At 42.6% G+C, this 27,291-nt stretch overlaps 1 protein-coding gene across 5 annotated transcripts in view; it reads right to left on the minus strand.

Annotated features, from left to right (window-relative positions):
* Nucleotides 1–8,228: 8,228 nt before the first annotated feature.
* LOC133538775 (CMRF35-like molecule 6) overlaps nucleotides 8,229–27,291 on the minus strand; it is a 33,906-nt gene continuing 14,843 nt past the window's right edge. For 2 of the 5 annotated variants that reach the window (XM_061880555.1, XM_061880554.1), the window contains 2 exons: nucleotides 8,813–8,856; nucleotides 8,229–8,728 (listed from right to left, as the gene is read on the minus strand). Coding sequence is in view for 3 of the 5 variants with exons in the window: in XM_061880552.1 (XP_061736536.1) it covers nucleotides 8,480–8,728; nucleotides 8,813–8,856; nucleotides 14,082–14,174; nucleotides 14,238–14,366; nucleotides 18,423–18,722 (815 nt within the window). In the remaining 2 variants the exon portion in view is untranslated. Of the gene's footprint in view, nucleotides 8,729–8,812; nucleotides 8,903–13,148; nucleotides 13,376–14,081; nucleotides 14,175–14,237; nucleotides 14,367–18,422; nucleotides 18,723–27,291 lie in introns of all 5 variants that reach the window. The other 3 variants (XM_061880553.1, XM_061880552.1, XM_061880556.1) reach the window with 3 other exon arrangements.

The raw sequence follows: 27,291 nt of genomic DNA on the forward strand, positions 1-27,291 counted from the left end.
GTTTTCTCTTCGGGCTTCAGTACTCTGGAATGCCCTCCCGGTAACAGTTAGAGATGCTACCTCAGTAGAATCATTTAAGTCCCATCTTAAAACTCATTTGTATACGCTAGCCTTTAAATAAACCTTTCTTTTAGACCAGTTGATCTGCCGTGTCTTTTCTGCTCTGCGCCCCTCTCCTGCGTGGAGAGGTTATTAGGTGACCACTGATGACGCAAAGTCGGGACCCGGGGTGGATCACTCATCTGTGGATCAGTTGGGGACCTCTCTGTGCTGCTGACTTGTCTCCACTCAAGAGTATCCCTTGCTGGCCCCACTATGGACTGGACTCTCACACTATTAACTTGATCCACTCGACGTCCATTGCACCGGTCGCCCAGGGGGAGGCCCCACATCTGCGGTCCCCTCCAAGGTTTCTCATTGTATCCCATTGGGTTGAGTTTTTTCTTGCCCCGATCTGGGATCTGAGCCGAGGATGTCGTTGTAGCTTGTACAGCCCTTTGAGACACTTGTGATTTAGGGCTATATAAATACACTTTGAGTGATTGATTGATTGATTGATTGATTGATTGATTGATCGATTGATACACACAGTTTCAACAGTAACACTTTGTTTGAACATAAGAAAATAAAACACAATACCTAATATATTTTTAAATGTTATTTATTTTGTATTGGACCGAGTACTACACTGCATCCGGAAAGTATTAATAGCGGTTCACTTTTTCCACATTTAAGGCTGTAACATAAAATGTGGAAAAAGTCAAGCACTGGAAATACTTTCCGGATACAATGTATGTGAGATATTATTTCAATTTTTTAATTAGCACTTCAACAATATCTTCTTTTTATTATTATTCACATAGTATTAAAATAAATGTATAACATGTATTTTCATATATTCTCTTTCTGTGTGATTGAGATCCGGCGATAACAGGTGAGTCGAAATAAGCTAGGGCAGGGGTTTCAAACGTGCGGCCCGAGGGCCGGATCAGGCCCACGAACAGAATTTATACGGCCAGCGGGAGGAGTTTGCTAAGTATAAAAATGTACCTGAAATTTTTGAATGAAAGAAACAGCTGTTCTAAATGTGTCCACTGGATGTCGCAATAGCAATTCTGTGTATTTTTGTAGATGATGACATATGTACAAAATAAACCACATGATGTTAATGCATCAGTCGAGGAAAATTATCAAAATACATATATAACATACTGTAATTTGATTTTGATATATTTTGTATTTAATTTTGATGGATTCAGAAAAAATAAATAATGAAAAAAAAGATAAGAATACAGATAAAGAATATTATTAACCGCAAAATGTAAGTATAAAAAACCCCCAAAACATTATGATTTGTACAATTTCAGAATGTGCTTGATCTATTTTTAAACAAAGAAAACCATCTGAAGTTGTCTTTATTTTTAAGTTATCGTGCCGTGATATTACCAGTCTGGCCCACTTGGGAGTAGATGTTTCTCCATGTCTGACACCCCTGGACTAAGGTAATTGCAAACAGCTGTGCTCAATCGCTCAAATCTTCTACCCCTTGGAACCATGGCAACTGAAACAGCAGAAAAAAAGAAAAAGCAGAACAGGACAGCAAACTCACCAGCAGGGGGCACAATAAACATGGCAATAAGGTTACGTTTACAATATGAGCAGGGATCAACAATACTCACTTAGAGTTTAAAATCTTTTTATAGCAAAATTCTTTTAAAAAAAAAATTTCGTCAAAATAGTCCAACACTTTTTATCAAGCGTGCACACAATGTTTGTATTCAACGTTCCCTCTAAGGTACGCGCCTGTGCAATTGCACACTGCTCACGCATCCTCTGCGCACGGCAAATCTAGGCCGCACACAAAATCGAATAAAAAGATAAGCGCATAACAGTGTGCACGTCTGCCGTCGCTCGCATGCGCGCCACTGAATGCTCAAGGAGTTTTGCCGTTTGCTCACACATTTGAAAAATTGGAGGTAAAATTGTTTGTATTGTATTTTTGATTGAAACGCTTTATATTATGCACGGTGTTAAAAGGTTCCTTCTGAACTGTCTTATTTCAAAACTGTGAGACTCGAGAATAAAAATATTGTTTAATACATTGTTCAAATTAATATTTATTTTGTCACGTTTTCATATCTCTAACACAACTTGGAGTATATACTGTGTCATGTGCAGCCGGAACAGACCAACCAAACACACAAAGAAGAAACTTATAGGTCCATCCATCCATCCATTTTCTACCGCTTATTCCCTTTTTTGGAGTCGCGGGGGGCGCTGGCGCCTATTTAAAAATTTCATGTCAAGTCATCATTAAATGGCCCTGATATGTCAAAAGGCATTAACAAATAATGTTCTCTTCGAATGCCTCCATAACTGATAACGGTAGTTCAGCCGGGATATGCTCATTTCAAAACTATATTTACAGCCCCGAAATCTTGTTATTGTTTTCTCTACCGTTTGATCAATTAAAAAGTCTGTGAGTGTGTCACATGCAGGTTGCCAGTTATGCACCGCCCTCTTCGTCTGGCTACTGCCACTGGTAGAGTTACTAAACATGTCAGACCTTAGTAAATCTAAAAGGCGTCGTTACAATTTTCAACTTATTCATGACAAAGCCAGGAACAAAGCGAAAATTGGTATTGGGGATGCCTTTGAAAGATGGAGACAATTGAAGGGGCAGAATATGTTTTCATCTGACAACAAACATGCTAATTTCCTCCTTGATAGGTAAGTCAAGCATATACGTTTTCTTATAACTTGTAAAATAAGACATGGAAATTTCCTATGTAAACTGTATTGTCCAATACCGTCTAAAATCTTGTCTAACAAAACCAGTATGTCCGTGCAACGAATGCCTAGAGCAGGGGTGCCCATTACGTCGATCGCGAGCTACCAGTCGACCGCGGGGGGTGTGTCGGTCGATCTCCAGCCAGGCTTTTAAAAAAAATAGACCTAAAAATTAGTGAGCATCAATCTTCACCAAGACGTCACTTAAATGACATTCACGGTACCGGAGGGTCTTGTGAGATGACGCTGGCTGCTGCAAGATCATTATTATGAAAATATGACCGAGAGGAAGGCGAGAAACACTTTTTATTTCAACAGACTCTCGCGCCGTACCTTCCGTCAAAACTCTAAAGGCCGACTGCACATTTCCTATCTTCACAATAAAAGCCCTGCTTCATGCTGCCTGCGCTAACTAAATACAGAGTCTCGGAAAACTGGCGTGCACAAGCGATCCCTCAGAAAGCTGGCGTGCACATCACTTGGGTGCCGTGAATGTCAATCAAGCAAGCTACGGAATTTGCCGCCAATGTTTTTCTTGTAAAGTGTATGGAAGCTGGATGAATTAGATGCCAAAAACCAACCACTTTCATGTGGTATTGTACAGAAAGGACAACTTTTTTTCTCCTCCATTTGAAAATGTGGGCGTTATCATCATTACTGTCTGATTCCAATCAATGCAAGTCATCAGAATCAGGTAATACACCAACTTATATTCTTGTCTTTGTGAAAGAAAGACATCTATATGTGTTACACATGCTTGTATTATCATTAAACACATTTAACTTGTTTACAAAAATGTCTCTTTCATAAATAAATAAATATAAATGATATATATAAATGAGGTAGATCCCCTCGAGTTGGTCAATTGAAAAGTAGCTCGCCTGCAGAAAAAGTGTGGGCACCCCTGGCTTAGAGTGATGGTGTTTTCTTCCTTGTGAAATCCTAGGCATGCTAGCCCGGTCAATGACACATCGACATATAGGCTAACGGGGGAAATATATGCCCGTTAGCCTGTATGTTGATGTGTTACCATGACTTGATTTACGTGGACTTCGACTTAAACAAGTTGAAAAACTTATTCGGGTGTTACCATTTAGTGGTCAATTGTACGGAATATCTACTGTACTGTGCAATCTACTAATCAAAGTCTCAATTAATCAATCAAGTGTATTCAAACTGATAGGTTTTATTAGTCAAATATATATTTTCCCCTATGTGGATATGGGTAGGGTCAGTGCATATTTTGTTCTCAATATGCTGATACACTGAGGAAATGGGTGCCAACATTAGCACGGCTGTAATCATGGCAATGTGAAACATATGGCGACAGCCAAATCTCATGTAAAAATGGGAGTAAAGTGACTCACTCCTTATAATGCTCAACTCAAACTTTTAATGAAGCCCAGCACAAAAACACATATATACACAGCCGTTAGCTCTTGCTGTCAAAACCCGCCTGAACCCCTAGAGGTAGTCCGTGTTGTCTGATCAAAAATGGCACATTAACATTACAACACTCCCTCCACCCATAGTCCAGTCACATGTCCCTAGTCCCCTCTTAGTGTAATACACAACCCCCCAGAAATCACAGAGTTTGTGTGAGAACATAGTCCTTGAGATATGATGGAGGTTTCCTTTGCCGAGCGGTGCCCCTGAATCCCACTTCTGCGTCCTGTGCTTGATCACCTGGTTCCTGCTCACCTGGTTCCTGATCAACTAGTTCCAGATCAGCATAGTCCTTGAGATATGATGGAGGTTTCCTTTGGCGAGCGGTGCCCCTGACTCCCACTTCTGCGTCCTGTGCTTGATCACCTGGTTCCTGCTCACCTGGTTCCTGATCAACTAGTTCCAGATCAGCATAGTCCTTGAGATATGATGGAGGTTTACTTTGGCGAGCGGTGCCCCTGACTCCCACTTCTGCGTCCTGTGCTTGATCACCTGGTTCCTGATCAACTAGTTCCTGATCACTATAGTCCTTGAGATATGATGGAGGTTTCCTTTGGCGAGCGGTGCCCCCGACTCCCACTTCTGCGTCCTGTGCTTGATCACCTGGTTCCTGCTCACCTGGTTCCTGATCAACTAGTTCCTGATCAAATGCTCCTGGTGGTGCTGAATGGAAATCCTCTGGAAAACTGTCCTCGGCTGTGTCACGAAGAGTTTCCTTCTGATCATAACGTGGACGAATGTGATCCTGATGTCTTCTCACTAGCTTGCCATCTCGAGTTTTTGCTGTCCAAGACAGTGGACCAGTCCTCCCCACGAGTCTTGCCTGAATCCATTTCTGGCCTGCATATCCTTGTGTGTACACGGCCTCACAGTCTGTGAACACTCAGTACCTGGCCCTTATGTCATGGTTCTGTTTTTGTTTTTTTTGCTTGGTTTGAGCCCACTTTGTCTGACAGCGCTGGCCGGACCATGTCCAGCTGCGTTCGCAATCTCCTGTTCATTAGCAGCTCCGCAGGCGGGGTGCCGGTTGTAATCTGAGGGGTTGGTCTGTATTTAAACAGGAACCTAGACACCTTTGTTTCCACACTTCCCTCCCCCATCTTCTTGATGGCTTCCTTGAAGACCCGTAGAGCGCGCTCCGCACAGCCATTTGAGGATAGGTGGTAGAGATGAGCGGTTTGCGGCCTCATCCGCGGAGTCCGCGGATAAACCCGCGGGTCGGGCGGGTGACATGACAAATAAATAGAATTTAAATAGATTCGGGCGGGTGGCGGTTGAACCATTCGGGAATATTAAATATACATAGTAAAGGGATCGGCAACCTTTATCACTCAAAGAGCCATTTTGACTAGTGTCTCAAAGTAGAGAAGACGATAGGAGCCGCAAAATATCCTCGCTAATATCTGGTGGTGGTCACCCAGTTAACGAGAATAAGGCCGTGCTATGAAGCCATTGCCTTTGACGCCTTCTACAACATGTACTAACTGCTTGCCAGTCCAGCAACATGTTGTATGTAGCCCCCGCAGACACACGCACACGACTGCAAGGCATACTGGATGACACATCACTGAAGGTTGTGATATAAACAATTTTAACACTCTTACTAATATGCACCACACTGTGAACCCACACCAAACAAGAATGACAAACAGATTTCTGGAGAACATCGTCACAGTAACACAACATAAACGCAACATAACAATTACCCAGAATCCTTTGTATCCATGACCAACGTGCGTCGGTAAGGGTTGGGGGCGCGGGGGTGTAAAAAATGTGTTTGGAGGAAGAAGAATACTGAGTTGCATCCCAAGAACACCATACCTACTGTGAAGCATGGGGGTGGAAACATCATGCTTTGGGGCTGTTTTTCTGCTAAGGGGACAGGACAATTGATCCGTGTTAAGAAAAGAATGAATGGGGCCAAGTATCGTGAGATTTTGAGCCAAAACCTCCTTCCATCAGTGAGAGCTTTGAATGGTTGACCAAATACTTATTTTCCACCATAATTTACAAATAAATTCTTTAAAATTCCTACAATGTGAATTCCTGGATTTGTTTTTCACATTCTGTCTCTCACAGTTGAAGTGTAGCTATGATGAAAATTACAGACCTCTGTCATCATTTTAAGTGGGAGAACTTGCACAATCGGTGGCTGACTAAATACTACTGTATACTGAGCAGAGACGCGACGGAAAAAAAACACTAACTATAGACCAGTTTAATAATTCCCACGATTCTCCAAAATTATTGAAAAAATATTTACAGATAAGACAAATCTATGAATTTATCAAAAACAAAGTATTATTCGACAGCCGATACACAGAAAATATTGAAACAACAGAGGAAATTACCAACACAATAGATCGTAAACAGTGTGCAGCTACAGTATTTATCAATCTAACAAAAGCCTTTAATACAATCAATCATAATATCTTAATACAGAAATTAAAAAGACTACATGATAAAAATGTATTTGTTTTTTGTGCAAAATAACACAATTTTTAGGAAAGGAAACAGTTGTGGGCTACCCAAAATTTACATGTATTTTCCTGATGAGAATGAAAATCCACAAACATCCATCTCTTGCGTCATTAACACACATACATGTCAAATGTATGCAGTGATGGGCAAGCTATTTCCAAAATGTAGTCAGCTAAGCTACAAGTTACTCTCTTGATTAAATGTAGCTAAGCTACGGCAAAAGTAGCTTGCTACATCAAAGTTACATTTAACGGTATTAATATCTATGAGCCCACATGTATAATATCAATGTTAATGTAACTTAGAGTGTACAAATGGACCTAATAAGGGTCCGTCACTTTGAACTATCTGTCATTTAGCTGGGGACACCCCACAACACCCCGTCCCCGCATATTTATGTATTTAGTTAAGTTTGCCTTTACTTTGACCCGCCCCTATAATGTTATTATTGTCTCTACCTACAGTAAACAAAAAAAAAACATACATCTATATATTGACAAAAAAATAATGACTTGCGTATTTTTTGGTAACAGTTGATAATGGTTATGTGCAGTAAAACATTTCATAAATTCAACTCATCTTAATGCGGGGATGTCAAACGTACGGCCCGAGGGCCGGATAAGGCCCACGAACAGGTTTTATCTGGGCCGCGGGATACGTTTGCTAAGTATAAAAATTAACCTGAAATTTTTAAATGAAAGAAACTGCTGTTCTACATGTGTCCACTAGATGTCGCAATAGCAATTCTTTGTATCTTTGTAGATGATGCTATATATGTACAAAATAAACCACATGATGTTAGTACATCAGTTGAGGAAAATGATCAAACTACATAAATAACATACTGTATTTTGGTTTTGATATATATTTTTTTATCTTGATAGATTGAAAATTAACACCAATGAGTTGACTGTGAAGTGAATTATATTTATATAGCGCTTTTCTCTAGTGACTCAAAGCGCTTTACATAGTGAAACCCAATATCAAAGTTACATTTAAACCAGTGTGGATGGCACTGGGAGCAGGTTGGTAAAGTGTCTTGCCCAAGGACACAACGGCAGTGACTAGGATGGGGGAAGCAGGAATCGAACCTGCAACCCTCAAGTTGCTGGCACGGCCACTCTACCAACCGAGCTATGCTGTACATTATCACATCATTTATTTAGAATATATCAATAACAACAAATAAAGTGTATATAATATTAACCGCAACAGGTAATTGTAAAAAACAATCCAAAAACATTATGATTTGTACAATTTTAGAATGTACTTATTCTATTTTTTAAACAAAGAAAACAATCTGAAGTTGTCTTTATTTTTTTAAAGTTATCGTGCCGTGATTTTACCAGTCCGGCCCATTTGGGAGTAGATTTTTCTCCATTTGGCCCCTGATCTAAAATGAGCTTGACACCCCTGCCTTAATGTGTGTTCCTAAATTTGTGTTGGACGTCTTAGATGAAGAGAGCAGTTTTAAATTGGGCTTGCAAAGTAAACAACTAAAAATGAATGTGTTTGCCATTTGACATGTGTTTAATTGTACTTTCTGGATTGTATTTGTCAACAATACAAAAAAACAAATGTAAAAAAAAAAAAAAAAAGATAGAAATATCAAGTAGCTAAAATGTGCCAAAAATTAAAAAATAAAATAAATCCATAGAGACCCAAAATATACAATAATTGCTTAAAACATGTCAAAATGAATTCCAGAACATTTCAGTCATTCAAGGCCAATTGAAAATACTCCAAAACAAATGACATGCTGTCATGGCTTCTTAGGATTTGTTACAGTAGAGTAAATAATATTTGCATCTTGATTCATATTAACCTGAATTCCACTGCCAGAGGAGTTCTCACTGTTGCTATCAGGGTTTTGTTCTGTTGAGATGCTGCCTAAGTTCTGATGGAAAGTGACCCTAGAATAGTGCACCGGGTCTGCTGGAGGCTTGAGCACAGCCAAACCAGACGAGGGTCGGATCGTTATCTCCTCATTGGGGTGATCAGCAGGATCTCCCTGGAGAGAACATAGAAACGAGGAACTGAATGAGGAATGAATAACTGTAGAGCTGAGAAGTAAACAAATACAAAACACACAAACCGTATCGTTGAATACAGCAGTTGGCCCCTGCACTGATGATCCTCCTGCAGCATAGTGATTGGAATGTGACGTTGGTCGTTTGACTAAAGACTTAAAACATATTGTGTGATTGCATTATTTGGATGAGTTATTTTCCATGACATTCAGCACAGTTTGCACCATAGGCGCCGATCTCGTCGGTGCTTCGGGGCCCGAGCACCGGCGGACAATGCCGTGCACCCATGTGGAATTGATGGCAACTTTCAATCTTAAAATAATTTTTGAAAAATCTATTTTGTTGTTGTTAATTTTGTGGCGAGTTTGTAGGTTTTACATAGTTATTGGGATACATGTTCCTTTTTAACTGTACTTAAATGTATAATAGACTGTATTTATATTATTCACATGTGAATAATATAAACTCAGTTGTATAGTAGACTGTGTTTATATTATTCACATGTGAATAATGCTGTATAATAGACTGTATTTATATTATTCACATGTGAATAATGCTGTATAATAGACTGTATTTATATTATTACATGTAAATAATGTTGTATAATACATTGTGTTTATATTATTCACATGTGAATAATGCTGTATAATAGACTATATTTATATTATTCACATGTGAATAATGCTGTATAATAGACTGTGTTTATATTATCCACATGTGAATAATGCTGTATAATAGACTGTGTTTATATTAGTCACATGTGAATAATGCTGTATAATAGACTGTATTTATATTATTCACATGTGAATAATGCTGTATAATAGACTGTGTTTATATTATTCACATGTGAATAATGCTGTATAATAGACTGTTTATATTATTCACAAGTGAATAATGCTGTATAATAGACTGTATTTATATTATTCACATGTGAATAATGCTGTATAGTAGACTGTGTTTATATTATCGACATGTGAATAATGCTGTATAATAGACTGTATTTATATTATTCACATGTGAAAAATGCTGTATAATAGACTGTGTTTATATTATCCACATGTGAATAATGCTGTATAATAGACTGTATTTATATTATTCACATGTGAACAATGCTGTATAATAGATTGTGTTTATATTATTCACATGTGAATAATGCTGTATAATAGACTGTATTTATATTATTCACATGTGAATAATGCTGTATAATGGCCTGTATTTAAGTTATTCACATGTGAATAATGCTGTATAATAGACTGTGTTTAAATTATTCACATGTGAATAATGCTGTATAATAGACTGTATTTATGTTATTCACATGTGAATAATGGTGTATAATAGATTGTGTTTATATTATTCACATGTGAATAATGGTCCATCCATCCATCCATCATCTTCCGCTTATCCAAGGTCGGGTCGCGGGGGTAACAGCCTAAGCAGGGAAACCCAGACTTCCCTCTCCCCAGCCACTTCATCTAGCTCTTCCCGGGGGATCCTGAGCCGTTCCCAGGCCAGCCGGGAGACATAGTCTTCCCAACGTGTCCTGGGTCTTCCCCGGGGCCTCCTACCGGTTATTCACATGTGAATAACGGTGTATAATAGATTGTGTTTATATTATTCACATGTGAATAATGCTGTATATTAGACTGAATTTATATTATTCTCATGTGAAAAATACCTATGTGTTCATTGTTTATTGTGAGCGAACAGTGGTACTGAATTTCCCCCAGGAATCAACAAAGTTAATTCTACACAATCAAAATAGTCCAAATTTAAAAAGGCCAAACAAGATTTTCATTGTTCCCATTAAGGATTCCATGGCATAATCGACATGACTTCATCTATACAACATGTTGACGAATGAAGGGCATACTTACTCAACAGCTATACAAGTCACACTAAGTGTGTCAGTATGAACAATGCCAACACTGTCATAAATATGTACCATTTATTAAAACCACACTAAACAACAAGGACAAACACATTTTGGAAGAATGTTTGCACCGCAATACAACATAAAAACTACAGAACAAATTTCCAGAATTCCTTGCAGCACCAACTCTTCCGAGACGCTAATATATAAACAAACGCCATTTGTGGATCGATACGTAACATCCACTGTAATGATAGCACCTACAAAAGCGTAACTTATCGATACTACTATGATTACATCGATATTTTTTAACATCACAAAATCTTCTTTCGTGTTTTCTTTATTTATATAATGTTTATAAACTTAGGGAATACGTCCCTGGACACATGAGGACTTTGAATATGACCAATGTATGATCCTGTTACTACTTAATATCGGATTAATTTCCAAATGTGTGGTATCATCCAAAACGAATGTAAAGTATCAAACAACAGAAGAATAAGTGATTATTACATTTCAACAGAAATGTAGATAGAACACGTTGAAATAAAAAAATAAGCAGATGTTAACAATAAATGAACAAGTAAATTAATAATACATTTTCTACCACTTGTCCTTAATAATGTTGACAAAATAATAGAATGATAAACTCCACAATATATTACTGCATACGTCAGCAGACTAATTAGGAGTCTTTGTTTGTTTACTTACTACTAAAAGACAAGTTGTCTAGTATGTTCACTATTTAATCTAAGGATTAAATTGCAATAAGAAACATGTTTATTGTACCCTAATATTTTTTCTGTTAAAATAAACCCAATAATTACATTTTTTGAAGTCCCCTTTATTTGTAAAAGTACCAAAAAGTACCAAAATACTTTTGATACTGGTATCGGGACAACACTAGTACACACACACACCGAGCACCCACCGGCAGAAATGTAGATCGGTGCCTATAGATTGCACAATCGGAGATTACTAAAAAATCCTGCCTTCACTTCGATTCACTGTGAAAGACATGCGGTATCCATACACTGTTGACATTATTTATTAACGTGGTTTATGTTTGCAGTGGTGTACATGTTCTACGGCACTTGTTTGATATCTCATCCATTCATCGATACATTTTGTACCGCTTGTGCCTTTCGGGGTTGCGGGGGGTGCTGGAGCCTATCTCAGCCGCAATCTCATTAAAAGGCAAAATCATCATGATTTCTCCCAGAAAATCAGTAAATATGTGACTAATAAACATAAAATAATTATTATGATTTATATAAATATATGGTTAACGTGTTGTATTGTATTTTTAATAAACCGTATGATGTTATATAATCATTAATGCTATACCATGTTATATCATTGTGGGGGGCGTGGCCTGCAGACCTGCAGCGAAGCGGGGTGTGCCAGGACCGACTTTGAAATCAGCGAAAGGTGGATAGAAGGCCAACCTGGACGTTTATCTAATCACCTGTCGCTCTGTTGGAGAAGTTGGAGTTGTTGATAGTGAACCCGGGTACAAGCACGAGCAAGAGCAAGAGGGAGACGGAGACGGCGACGCGAGCGGATGGCTGAAAAGCAACCTGAAGAGCGAGACCGTCACCAGAGGCGATTGCTAAAAAACAGAGCGATAAGTTTATTGAAAAATAAAACCAAATCATAAAATCGTTGAGCCTGTCATGTCCATCCTTGGTGGTGCGAAGAACCCGGAGGTCCAAGACCTCCACAATTACATTATATTATATTGAATTACATTACATGATATCATATTAAATTACAGTAAGTCATGTTATATACCATGTCATGTCATGTTATACGATAAGTAGTGTAGTTAAAGGGGAACATTATCACAATTTCAAAAGGATTGAAAACAATAAAAATCAGTTCCCAGTGGCTTTTTTTATTTTTCGAATTTTTTTTCAAAATTTTACACCTCCCGTAATATCCCTGAAAAAACCTTTAAAGTTCTTGATTTTCACTATTTGCGATGCGACTGTCCATTTCCTCGTGACGTCATACAGGGCTGCCAATACAAACAACATGGCGGTTACCACAGCAAGATATAGCGACATTAGCTCGGACTCAGACTCGGATTTCAAAGGCTTAAGCGATTCAACAGAGTACGCATGTATTGAAACAGATGGTCGGAATATGGAGGCAGATAGCGAAAACGAAATTGAAGAAGAAATTGAAGCTATTGAGCGAATAGCTATTGACACTATTCGGCCACAGCATGGGTGTACCTAATGAAGTGGTCCATAGCATGGCTGCCTTATTAGCATCGCCGGTAGAATGTGCAGACCAAACGATCAGGACTTTCGCATCTTGTGACACTGGAGCAACTTAAATCTGTCGATTGGTAAGTGTTTGTTTCGCATTTAATGTGGGTATCTAGTTTCAAATGTACATACAGCTAGCGTAAATAGCATGTTAGCATGGATTAGCATAGCATGTTAGCATCGATTAGCTGGCAGTCATGCTGCGACCATATATGTCTGATTAGCACATAAGTCAACAACATCAACAAAACTCACCTTTGTGATTTCGTTGACTTAATCATTGCAAATGCATCTGAAGGTTATCAATACATCTCTGTGCCATGTCTGCCTTAGCATCGCCGGTAAAATGTGCAGACACTCTGGCAAATTCAATGGGGGTCTGGCGGCAGATTTCTTGCCAGTGGTGCAACTTGAATCCCTCCCTGTTAGTGTTGTTACACCCTCCGACAACACATCGACGAGGCATGATGTCTCCAAGGTTCCTAAAATAGTCGAAAAAACGTAAAATAACAGAGCTGAGACCCGGTGTTTGTAATGGGAAAATGAAAATGGCGGGTGTGTTACCTCGGTGACGTCACGTTCTGACGTCATCGCTAAAAGAGCGATAAACAGAAAGGCGTTTAACTTGCCAAAATTCACCCATTTAGAGTTCGGAAATCGGTTAAAAAATGACATGGTCATTTTTCTGCAACATCAAGGTATATATTGACGCTTACATAGGTTTGGTGATAATGTTCCCCTTTAAACAATTAGAACTTTTCTATTCTATTCTATTATATTATAATATCCAGTATCATACTATATCATGGCATGGCATATAATGTCATATGATATGATATGAAACAATATGAAATCATATTATGCTTCTTGTGTGTGCTTAGTGGATATGTTGTGTTATCTTTTTATATATAGCTCGGTTGGTAGAGCGGCCGTGTCAGCAACTTGAGGGTTGCAGGTTCGATTCCCGCTTCCGCCATCCTAGTAACTGCCGTTGTGTCCTTGGGCAAGACACTTTACCCACCTGCTCCCAATGCCACCCACACTGGTTTAAAAATGTAACTTAGATATTGGGTTTCACTATGTAAAGCGCTTTGAGTCGCTAGAGAAAAGCGCTATATAAATATAATTCAATTCACTTCACTTATTGTATAAATTGGAGTTCCACACACCAAAAAAACAATATCTCACCTTGTTTCCTAGTGACTTTGCGTCGAAGCAAGACAATTGTGAGCACAGCTACCGCCAACAATATCAAACACACCGGCACAGCCACAGTGATATCTGGAAGCATTGACAGGTAAGGATTGCAGCTGTGTTTGCTGTGATATACTGTCAACAAGTTACCTTTGTAAATACTGTGCGTTGATTGTGTTGTCGTTGAAGATGCCATAGATGACTTTGGTCTCCACACAGGTGTCACTGTCACATTCATAGTCGGGTGTCTTGATTTTGTACTCTTGTGTGTGCGTTCAGCTGTATGCAAATTAGACACATGCCCTCGTCATCATCCCATTTGTTTATCTGACGACCACGGATTGTGATAGCTCTTTTTAAAAATTGAAATTTTTACATGCTTTCATTTCCTTAAATAGGGACGTCTTCAGCAGATGTGTGCAGCCAGCTGTACTGAATGTGTCCGATTTAGCACAAATCTATTCACGCTTTGACCACATTTCTAGTCAAAGCAAATAGCATTTACGGAAAGGGATTATTGTAGCCGTAAATTGCTTTTAGAAATATACATTTTAAAAAAGGATTTTTAATTTTATTCTAAAAAAAAAAAATGATATCCCCGTCAAATCACTCTTGGAATGAATATAGGTATTTAGTTATCTTAAAAGTTTTGAACACTTTTTTTATTTTCTTTATTTTCTCTCCAACTCTCTCCTTTGAGGCACACATTAAAAGCGTTACTAAAACGGCCTTCTTTCATCTCCGTAATATCGCAAATATTCGCTCCATTCTGTCCACTAAAGACGCTGAGATCATTATCCATGCGTTTGTTACGTCTCGCCTCGACTACTGTAACGTATTATTTTCGGGTCTCCCCATGTCTAGCATTAAAATATTACAGTTGGTACAAAATGCGGCTGCTAGACTTTTGACAAGAACAAGAAAGTTTGATCACATTACGCCTGTACTGGCTCACCTGCACTGGCTTCCTGTGCACTTATGATGTGACTTTAAGGTTTTACTAATTACGTATAAAATACTACACGGTCTAGCTCCATCCTATCTTGCCGATTGTATTGTACCATATGTCCCGGCAAGAAATCTGCGTTCAAAGGACTCTGGCTTATTAGTGATTCCCAAAGCCCAAAAAAAGTCTGCGGGCTATAGAGCGTTTTCCGTTCGGGCTCCAGTACTCTGGAATGCCCTCCCGGTAACAGTTCGAGATGCCACCTCAGTAGAAGCATTTAAGTCTCACCTTAAAACTCATTTGTATACTCTAGCCTTTAAATAGACTCCCTTTTTAGACCAGTTGATCTGCCGTTTCTTTTCTTTTCTTGTATGTCCCACTCTCCCTTGTGGAGGGGGTCCGGTCCGATCCGGTGGCCATGTACTGCTTGCCTGTGTATCGGCTGGGGACATCTCTGCGCTGCTGATCCGCCTCCGCTTGGGATGGTTTCCTGCTGGCTCCGCTGTGAACGGGACTCTCGCTGCTGTGTTGGATCCGCTTCGGACTGGACTCTCGCGACTGTGTTGGATCCATTATGGATTGAACTTTCACAGTATCATGTTGAACTTTCACAGTATCATGTTAGACCCGCTCGACATCCATTGCTTTCCTCCTCTCCAAGGTTCTCATAGTCATCATTGTCACCGACGTCCCACTGGGTCATTATTGTCACCGACGTCCCACTGGGTGTGAGTTTTCCTTGCCCTTATGTGGGCCTACCGAGGATGTCGTAGTGGTTTGTGCAGCCCTTTGAGACACTAGTGATTTAGGGCTATATAAGTAAACATTGATTGATTGATTGATATTTTCTCAAGTTGCTACACCTCCTCTGAATTCTTAGGGGAGGAAAAGAAGGCGCAAAGAAAAAATGTCACTCTTTGAAAGCCAATTTACATGATTATCATCGTGTCACTTCCAGCTAAATAAAATGCCCCATTAGTGCTAAGTATTATTAACCTATCGCTCTCTGCTGGTTCTGTTCCCTTAGCATTCAAAACAGCTGTTGTCCATCCTTTGCTAAAAAGACCTAATCTCAATTCCGACCTCTTGCTAAACTACAGGCCGGTGTTGCACCTTTCGTTTATCTCTAAAATCCGAGAAAAAAAAAACTCTTCCAGTCGGGTTTTAAGGCAAATCCCACTACTGAAAAGGCCATCGCAAAAGTAACTAATATATTTTATTACTATGGATGCTGGTGCATCATCCATGTTGTCTAGCTTCAGCCTATCTTGCCGATTGTATTGTACCATATGTCCCGGCAAGAAATCTGCGTTCAAAAGACTCCGGCTTATTAGTGATTCCTAGAGCCCAAAAAAAGTCTGTGGGCTATAGAGCGTTTTCCGTTCGGGCTCCAGTACTCTGGAATGCCCTCCCGGTAACAGTTCGAGATGCAACCTCAGTAGAAGCATTTAAGTCTCACCTTAAAACTCATCTGTATACTCTAGCCTTTAATTTGACCTCCTTTTTAGACCAGTTGATCTGCCGCTTCTTTTCTTTCTCCTATGTCCCCCCCTCCCTTGTGGAGGGGGTCCGGTCCGATGACCATGGATGAAGTACTGGCTGTCCAGAGTCGAGACCCAGGATGGACCGCTCGTCGGGACCCAGGATGGACCGCCCGCCTGTGTATCGGTTGGGGACATCTCTACGCTGCTGATCCGCCTCCGCTTGAGATGGTTTCCTGTGGACGGGACTCTCAGTGCTGTCTTGGATCCGCTTGAACTGAACTCTCGCGGCTGTGTTGGAGCCACTATGGATTGAACTTTCACAGTATCATGTTAGACCCGCTCGACATCCATTGCTTTCGGTCCCCTAGAAGGGGGTGGTGGGTTGCCCACATCTGAGGTCCTCTCCAAGGTTTCTCATAGTCAGCATTGTCACTGGCGTCCCACTGGATGTGAATTCTCCCTGCCCACTGGGTGTGAGTTTTCCTTGCCCTTTTGTGGGTTCTTCCAAGGATGTTGTAGTCGTAATGATTTGTGCAGTCCTTTGAGACATTTGTGATTTGGGGCTATATAAATAAACATTGATTGATTGATTGATTGTTGCTACCTGATCTCAGCCCTGCTTTCCATTCCGTTGATCATAATATTCTACTAGAATGTATGCAATAACATGTCAGTATGTCAGACTTAGCTTTTTCTTGGTTAACTTATATCTCACTGAAAGGATGCACTGTGTAATAACGTGACTTCGGAGTATGTGGTGTCCCACATATGCGGGCCCTTCCAAGGTTTCAACCATTGGGTTGAGATTTTTTTCAAGCCCTGATGTGGGATCTGAGCCGAGGATGCCGCTGTGGCTTGTGCAGCCCTTTGAGATATTTCTGATTAAGGGTTATATAAATCAATTTTGATTGATTGATTGATTGATTGATTCTATCCAGGGTCCAGTTCGCCAGAATGCCCTACTGGCAACATTTAGAGAGTCCACCTTGGTAGAAGCATTTAGGTCCCAACTTAAAACTCATTACATACTCGAGTTTTTAAATAGACTGTTGATCTGCCGATCCTCTTTTCTGACCACCTCTCCTGTCTGGAAATGTTACCAGGTGGCCAACGATAATCTTTGGAGCGGTTCCAGTCTGGAGGAGGTCCTAGCTGCTTTACGTCATGACCTTGGGTAGACCATTCCTCTATGACATGGATGAAGACCTCCTACAACCCTCTGCTTTCCCTCAAAGGAATGTACGTTCACATTATCGTGAATAATGCAATGATTGTACCCCACTTGGCATCCATTGCAGCCTAGGAGCAAGGTCCCCACATCTGCGGCTCCTTCCCAAGGATTATGATTTTTCCCACTTGGGGGATTCGGGGATGTCATTGTGGTTTGCGCAGCCCTTTGAGGCACTTGTGATTAGTGCTTTATAACTAAACTTTGATCGTGTAGCGGTTGCTTTAAGGACATCATTCACCACAACTGTTTACTTGACTTTGTCATCATTATTAACTGTCATCGTTCGATTGTGCACATAACAATGTAGTTTTTGGTTAGGATTCATATACGCAGTTTAGAGTGAGTAATTCAGAGCGGCCCGTTTAAGTGACCGTTGTTGTGATCGCCATTTCGAGTCGCTTGATGTTAGGAGTCATTTATTCTCTCGTCTTTGATGAATAAACAGGCGCACACGTGTCAAACATCAAGTTGTCTTGCTTTCGCGTTACAAGCGCAACAATTGATTGATTGATTTAGCATGGCTCAGGTGGTAGATTGGTCATCTTTTAGCCTTAAGCTTGTGGTTTCGCTACTGTGTAAAATTAGTATTTTTCTAGGACAGTGATCCTAAAATTCAATGGATGCAACACACTGGGTTCCATTTGACATTTCACTTTGTGGAGGTGGCAACTTACCAACAGAGACTTGAATTTTGGTGTAATTACTTCCCATCCATGTCGTATTGGACGAACACCAGTACGTTCCAGAGTCAGCTTTGCTCAGGTTGCTGAAATGCACGGAAAACGCGTTTTTTCTTTTATTTACTCGCGATAATTTATATTTGTTTTTTTGGGTCATCTTGTCACAGCTGACAGGATTTTGCCCCTTGCACAGGAACATTTCATCATCGTCATGGCCTTCTGGGTATGGACAATGGATTCGGACAGAATCTCCCACATTTGTTTTTTCTACTGTTGGTTTGATGTTGTCCCAGTCTGAAAAACATATTTCCACATCAAGTGTTTGTCACATAAATAGCAATGCTGTCCTTTTGAATCTACCTCATTGAACAATTTCTACAGACTTCTGCCCTCAGTCAAAACAGCTGTGTTTGTGTTTACACACAAGTGCAAAACGTCCTGACTGTGGAATGTGTTGTTACTATGTGCTAAGTTAAATAACTTCCAATATACATTGGCATGGCATTTTGTAAGCAGCTTAAACAAGGGGACAAACATGGGTTGAAAAATCTGCTCCAGTCTGAGCAATAAATTCATATTATGTTAATTATCTGCTGTTTCTGTATGTACAAAACTGGTGTTTTGTCATACCTTGACCTGTTTAGATGTTATTAGGATGATGCAAAACTCGTATATAAAATATGAAATTGTTTACTGCAGGAATCTTTAGTTTTATATTCCCTTTTTTTTTTTTTTAGCCTTCTTTAAAGGCCTACTGAAACCCACTACTACCCACCACGCAGTCTGATAGTTTATATATCAATGATGAAATATTAACATTGCAACACATGCCAATATGGCCTTTTTAGTTTACTAAATTGCAATTTTAAATTTCCCGGGAGTTTCTTGTTGAAAACGTCGCGGAATGAAGACATCTACGCGTGGCGTCACGGACTGTTAGGAAATATGAGCGCTGCGCTCACACACAGCTAAAAGTCGTCTGCTTTAATCGCATAATTACACGGTATTTTGGACATCTGTGTTGCTGAATCCCCAGTGGACGAAAGGGTAGCCTCCCTCCGCCTTCGGGTGGGGGGACGGGTCCTGACTGTTTGTGCTTACGCACCAAACAGCAGTTCAGAGTACCCACCCTTTTTGGGTACACTCGAGGGAGTACTGGAAAGTGCTCCCCCGGGTGATTCCCTTGTCCTACTGGGGGAATTCAACGCTCATGTTGGCAACGACAGTGAAACCTGGAGAGGCGTGATTTGGAAGAATGGTCGCCCGGATCTGAACCCGAGTGGTGTTTTGTTATTGGACTTTTGTGCTCGTCACGGATTGTCCATAACAAACACCATGTTCAAACATAAGGGTGTCCATATGTGCACTTGGCACCAGGACACCCTAGGCCGCAGTTCCATGATCGACTTTGTAGTTGTGTCATCGGATTTGCGGCCTTATGTTTTGGACACTCGGGTGAAGAGAGGGGCGGAGCTTTCTACCGATCACCACCTGGTGGTGAGTTGGCTGCGATGGTGGGGGAGGATGCCGGACAGACCTGGCAGGCCCAAGCGCATTGTGAGGGTCTGCTGGAAACGTCTGGCAGAGTCTCCTGTCAGAGAGAGTTTCAATTCACACCTCCGGGAGAACTTTGAACATGTCACGAGGGAGGTGCGGGACATTGAGTCCGAGTGGACCATGTTCCGAACCTCTATTGTCGAGGCGGCTGATTGGAGCTGTGGCCGCAAGGTAGTTGGTGACTGTCGGGGCGGCAATCCTAAAACCCCTTGGTGGACACCAGCGGTGAGGGATGCCGTCAAGCTGAAGAAGGAGTCCTATCGGGTCCTTTTGGCTCATAGGACTCCGGAGGCAGTGGACAGGTACCGACAGGCCAAGCGGTGTGCGGCTTCAGCGGTCGCTGAGGCAAAAACTCGGACATGGGAGGAGTTCGGGGAAGCCATGGAAAATGACTTCCGGACGGCTTCGAAGCGATTCTGGACCACCGTCCGCCGCCTCAGGAAGGGGAAGCAGTGCACTATCAACAACGTGTATGGTGCAGATGGTGTTCTGCTGACCTCAACTGCGGGTGTTGTGGATAGGTGGAAGGAATACTTCGAAGACCTCCTCAATCCCACCAACACGTCTTCCTATGAGGAAGCAGTGCCTGGGGAATCTGTGGTGGATTCTCCTATTTCTGGGGCTGAGGTCGCTGAGGTAGTTTAAAAGCTCCTCGGTGGCAAGGCCCCGGGGGTGGACGAGACCCGCCCGGAGTTCCTTAAGGCTCTGGTTGATGTGGGGCTGTCTTGGTTGACAAGACTCTGCAGCATCGCGTGGACATCGGGGGCGGTACCTCTGGATTGGCAGACCGGGGTGGTGGTTCCTCTCTTTAAGAAGGGGGACCGGAGGGTGCGTTCCAACTATCGTGGGATCACACTCCTCAGCCTTCCCGGTAAGGTTTATTCAGGTGTACTGGAGAGGAGGCTACGCCGGATAGTCGAACCTCGGATTCAGGAGGAACATGGTGGTTTTCGTCCTGGTCGTGGAACTGTGGACCAGCTCTATACTCTCGGCAGGGTTCTTGAGGGTGCATGGGAGTTTGCCCAACCAGTCTACATGTGCTTTGTGGACTTGGAGACCGTATCCCTCGGGAAGTCCTGTGGGGAGTGCTCAGAGAGTATGGGGTATCGGACTGTCTTATTGTGGCGGTCCGCTACCTGTACGATCAGTGCCAGAGCTTGGTCCGCATTGCCGGCAGTAAGTCGAACACATTTCCAGTGAGGGTTGGACTCCGCCAAGGCTGTCCTTTGTCACCGATTCTGTTCATAACTTTTCTGGACAGAATTTCTAGGCGCAGTCAAGGCGTTGAGGGGTTCCGGTTTGGTGACCGCAGGATTAGGTCTCTGCTTTTTGCAGATGATGTGGTCCTGATGGCTTCATCTGACCGGGATCTTCAGCGCTCACTGGATCAGTTTGCAGCCGAGTGTGAAGCGACCGGAATGAGAATCAGCACCTCCAAGTCCGAGTCCATGGTTCTTGCCCGGAAAAGGGTGGAGTGCCATCTCCGGGTAGTGGAGGAGACCCTGCCCCAAGTGGAGGAGTTCAAGTACCTAGGAGTCTTGTTCACGAGTGGGGGAAGAGTGGATCGTGAGATCGACAGGCGGATCGGTGCGGCGTCTTCAGTAATGCGGACGTTGTACCGATCCGTTGTGGTGAAGAAGGAGCTGAGACGGAAGGCAAAGCTCTCAATTTACCGGTCGATCTACGTTCCCATCCTCACCTATGGTCATGAGCTTTGGGTCATGACCGAAAAGATAAGATCACGGGTACAAGCGGCCGAAATGAGTTTCCTCCGCCGTGTGGCGGGGCTCTCCCTTAGAGATAGGGTGAGAAGCTCTGCCATCCGGGAGGAACTCAAAGTAAAGCTGCTGCTCCTCCATATCGAGAGGAGCCAGATAAGGTGGTTCGGGCATCTGGTCAGGATGCCACCCGAACGCCTCCCTAGGGAGGTGTTTAGGGCACGTCCAACCGGTAGGAGGCCACGGGGAAGACCCAGGACACGTTGGGAAGACTATGTCTCCCGGCTGGCCTGGGAACGCCTCGGGATCCCCCGGGAAGAGCTAGACGAAGTGGCTGGGGAGAGGGAAGTCTGGGCTTCCCTGCTTAGGCTGCCCCCCGACCCGACCACGGATAAGCGGAAGAAGATGGATGGATGGATGGATGTTGCTGAATCTTTTGCAATTTGTTCATTTAATAATGGAGACTTTAAAGAAGAATGCTGTTTGTGGAAAGCGGTAGATTGCAGCTGTTTTTACAACCGAGACGCAGCCGGTGTTTCTTTGTTTGTTGTGGAGCAGAGCGGTCAAGCGAACATGTTTTCTCTACGTCAACCACCATGTTTTTAGATGGGGAAATTGTGATATATATCTTGCCGAAGACATCCGTGGATTATTTGTCGTTCTGCAGCAGCTGTGACCTTGGCTCCTCGGCTTCTCTCTGAGATGCAGTGTGTTCACCACAGCCATCCGACCTCGAGGTATGTCTTTACAATCTTTACTTTACAATCTTTAAATCTCACTAAAACACTACTAAAACAATAAGCACATAAGGGATCTTCCAGAATTATCCTAGTAAATGTGTCTAATTACATCTGAAACGCTCACACTGCCTCCGCCCGGAGCTATCGCTTTTTTTTTTTTTCTATTCCTTCACTATCAATATCTTAATTCACAAATCTTTCATCCTCGCTCAAATTAATGGGGAAATTGTCGTTTTGTCGGTCCGAATAGTTCTTGCTGCTGGAGGCTCCCATTAAACAACAATGTGAGTATGTGTGGAGCCCTGCAACTCGTGACGTCATCGTCTGCAACTTCCGGTAAAGGCAAGGCTTTTTTGTCAGCACCAAAAGTTGCGAACTTTATCGTCGATGTTCTCTACTAAATCCTTTCAGCAAAAATATGGCAATATGGCAAGTATGACACATAGACTGGACCTGCTATCCCCGTTTAAAAAATAAAATCTCATTTCAGTATGCCTTTAAGGAGTTTTTTTAAGCATGGCCATTAGATCCTGTGATGAAGGGTGGGGGTTTGGGGAATGGATGGTTCGAAAAAGGGCGTAGATCCTTGCCAGGACCGTCTCTGTCAAGACAGATACACTCTGCAATATTTCCTTTCCTAGCCGGGCATCAATTGACGATATTACACAGGCTGAACAGTCGTCTTTAAAGGGGACTTTTTTGAAGAAGTTTGCCTATCATTCACAAACCTTGTAAGACAAGAACACATATGTATTTCTTTTTTATGCATTCTAACTCATAAATAAGGACTAGTGACTGTCAGCTAACAATGGAACCAATGGGAGTCGCTCTATTCCGCCTAAAAAGCACTCTAAAAAAAACACCTGAAACCTCCAACAACATTCTATATTCATGCTCTGCATAGTATGAATGTAATGTTTTGATTGATTGATTGGAACTTTTATTAGTACATTGTACAGTACAGTACATATTCCGTACAATTGACCACTAGATGGTAACACCCGAATAAGTTTTTCAACTTGTTTTAGTCGGGATCCACGTTAATCAATTCATGTAGTAACAGACATATTCATGATAAGATGTAATATTTCCGTATAATTCTCATTTTAGGCATGCAGCGGCACAAAAATATTACAAACACATCACATTTCCTTTTCCCTTTAACCTCTAAAGGCCTTCGTGGCCACATGCGTGGACAGCACCTTTTAGCTATTATTTCCAAAATTGTGTACACTGCTGAATTGGGGTCCTTTGCCGACATATGGACACTTATACTGCTATCTGGTGGTGTCAGAATAGTGTAACATACAATGGAATTTGGAAAAAAAATGTAAAAATGAAAATTTGCACGTCACTACACGAAGTACACGTTTGTGTACTTATGGACTAAGAACATCATATTAAAAGATGATTTTCAGTTTTCATTCTAATAAGGGTACAATAAGCCCAAATAGCAAAGAGAAATAGAAAAAAAGCATGTAAACAAACAGCTTTGGTCTTAAGAGGATAACAACAACAACACTACTGTCATGTCCAAGGGTACATGGACTCGAATGTGTGCATACACAACTGTCTATTTTTATTTACGACACCTCTAACCAGGGAGGGTCAAACTCCTTTATGGCACCACACATTACTGTCGTAACACAACAACACCAGCACATGTTCTATGTTACATTGTTACATCTCTCTTTAAAGGATGTCAACAACAACAACAAAAATAACAAGGCTTTACAAAAAAACAGCAAACCAAGCACAAAGACAACCTAACTGACTCGCTGGGTGGACTGCCGACCTACTCGCCTAGCCTTGTGGATTGTTCTGCCACGTGACAGGCCAGGCTATTGCTCAATTAAATCTCTAAGTTTAGCGGCCTTTGGGGGGCCCTGACAGGACGAGGGCCAGGCTGCACAGGGTCATCCTGCATTTCTAGGTCAGGTGGGCCAGGTGCATACTTGCCAACTTAGAGACCTCCGATTTCGGGAGGTGGGGGGTGTGGGGTGGGGCGGAGGCGTGATTGGGGCGGAGCGGAGGCGTGATTGGGGCGGGGGGGCGTGGTTAAGAGGGGAGGAGTATATTTACATCTACAATTCACCAACTCGAGTATTTCATATAAATGTCATATATATGTGAAATACTTGACTTTCAGTGCATTCCAGCTATATATATTTATTTTATTATATATATATAAATAAAAGAAATAGTTGAATTTCAGACGGCACCTATCAAATACACAGTAATAAAACCACAGTTGTTCTACTAACTGTACTGTGCTTGCTGGTTACTTAAAAAAAATAACAACACTTACCTTTCACTATTTGAGTAACTTTTGTTCTGCCATTTATTTCTTCATTTTGCTTGTCGACTGTGTAATATATTGGGTTGGAGTCAATAACCAGGCGAGGTGATGAAGTTATGTCTCTTTACTGTGAGCTTCAGAACAGACTGCCTTACTTGCCGTCAGGTGCCCAACACCACTTAAATTGTTGGCCAATCAAAAAGCAACCCCATAACACTATAGCCAACATTCACCAGGAGATGGCAACAGACAACATAGAATCACTCTATTACAGACGGCGTTGCCATGGTTGTAACTTCCTTGTTCTTCTGCTTCGTCTCCTTGTGTGTGCAGTTATTTATTCAAATCCGTAGATGTTGTAACGTGATTGGGCAGGCAAGCTGTTTATACAGTGGGAAAGCGGAGGTGAAAACAGGCTGTCCCCACTCAGGTCCGCAAGAAGCTGGAGGGGGCGTGGCTTCCAGCTCCGGTTGAATTTCGGGAGATTTTCGGGAGAAAATTTCTTCCAGGAGGTTTTCGGGAGAGAAACTGAATTTTTGAAGTCTACCGGAAAATCTGTGAGGGTTGGCAAGTATGGCCAGGTGGCTCAGGCAACTGTGCATCAGGGTAACCCCGGTCACCATCAGGATGATGCAGGTCCACTGCCTGATCCGAAGTAGACGGCAGCAAAACTTTTTCCAACTGGCTGGCATGCCCACATGAGCAGTCAACAAGGCAAAAGGTAGCTGATCCCCGTTGTTCGACGATCTGGCATGGTGTTGACCTAAATGAGAGCAGCTTGAGCGGCCGGTTAGGCCGACACATCTGGACCCAGTCCAACACAGCTTCATGGCATTGATACTAGGCTACTCTGTCACCTGTATCAAGTATCTCCAGTGGATTATCTCCCTTTGGAGGGTGCAGACAGTTCAGGAGAAGCTGCAGCTCACGGTGGAGCATCAGGAGATCTGGAGAACTGCCTGTTGTGTGGCATGTGTTGTCGCTCTGTAATACAAGAGCGTACTCTGCAGTGCCAAAGAGAATGGGAATGGGAGCTCTAATGCCATTCTTGAGGGTTTGGTTAAACCGCTCCACTCCGCTGTTGGCCTGAGGGTGTTATAAAGCGTTCCTATTGTGCTTGACTCCTCGCTCCTCCAAAAAGAGATGAATTGGGGCCCATTTTCAGTGGTGATAACATCAACGGGAGAAAAAAGAGGAAAAGAAGTCTGTGACCACATTGGTGATGACCGATCCAGCGTGCTGTACCTCAGGCCACGTAGAATGGATGTCATAGACGACAAGGAGGAAACGTTGGTGCTTAGGGAGGCTGTGGAGCTTCTTGCTGATGACAGCGCTTACGGCCAGGGTAGAGGCTGCAAAGGTTGAGATATGGGTGAGCCAGTCTTGCCACAGGTGAGGCATTTTGGACACTCCTTTACCAGAGACTCCAGATCTCTGTCAATGCCTGGCTACCAGACTTGACCCTGACGATGCCCAGATAGCCCTTGTGCAACACGGCCAGGACTCTTGCCCTCAAGGCACAGTGCACTGGCCCCGTGCCACACAGACATCGTTCCAACTGGAGGTATCGCCCTGAATAGGTGCGTCGACGGCCACTGTCTAGCAGTTTTGCTGGGCATCGCTCTCGAATGAACAAACGTAGCTGTGTTAACACCGGGTTCTGTGCTGAGGATGCTTGGAGCTCATCCTGTGACAGCTGCATGGAGGGTTGTGTGCAGCATGATGAGTCCCGACTATGCGGGGTCCTGGGTGGTGTTTGGCACGGTGCTGGGTGGGGTTCTGGAGAGCAAGTCCGCCACGACATTGTCCCTGCCTGGTAAAGTTCTACACCTGCAGTCTCTCGTACCACCTGTGACCTGAGCCGAGGGTCGTCAGCAGGGCTGTGAGGACCCGACGGTCCGTTTGAAGCATGATGTTAGTCACCCATAAAGGCACATGTGCCACCTCTCACAGGCCCAGACACATACAAATGCCTCTCTCCCCTACTGAATACTTTTGTTTTAATGTGGTGAATGCCATCGGTTTCTCATTCCGGTCGCTTCACACTCGGCTGCGAACCGATCCAGTGAGAGCTGAAGATCCCGGTCAGATGAAGCCATCAGGACCACATCATCTGCAAAAAGCAGAGACCTAATCTTGCGGTCACCAAACCGGAACCCCTCAACGCCTTGGCTGCACCTAGAAATTCTGTCCATAAAAGTTATGAACAGAATCGGTGACAAAGGGCAGCCTTGGCGGAGTCCAACCCTCACTGGAAATGTGTTCGAGTTACTGCTGGCAATGCGGACCATGCTCTGGCACTGATCGTACAGGGAGCGGACCGCCACAACAAGACAGTCCGATACCCCATACTCTCTGAGCACTCCCCACAGGACTTCCCGAGGGACACGGTCAAATGCCTTCTCCAAGTCCACAAAGCACATGTAGACTGGTTGGGCAAACTACCATGCACCCTCAAGAACCCTGCCGAGAGTATAGAGCTGGTCCACAGTTCCACGACCAGGATGAAAACCACACTGTTCCTCCTGAATCCGAGGTTCCACTATCCG

This window comes from Nerophis ophidion, linkage group LG20, assembly GCF_033978795.1.
Source record: "Nerophis ophidion isolate RoL-2023_Sa linkage group LG20, RoL_Noph_v1.0, whole genome shotgun sequence".
Lineage (NCBI taxonomy): Eukaryota > Metazoa > Chordata > Actinopteri > Syngnathiformes > Syngnathidae > Nerophis > Nerophis ophidion.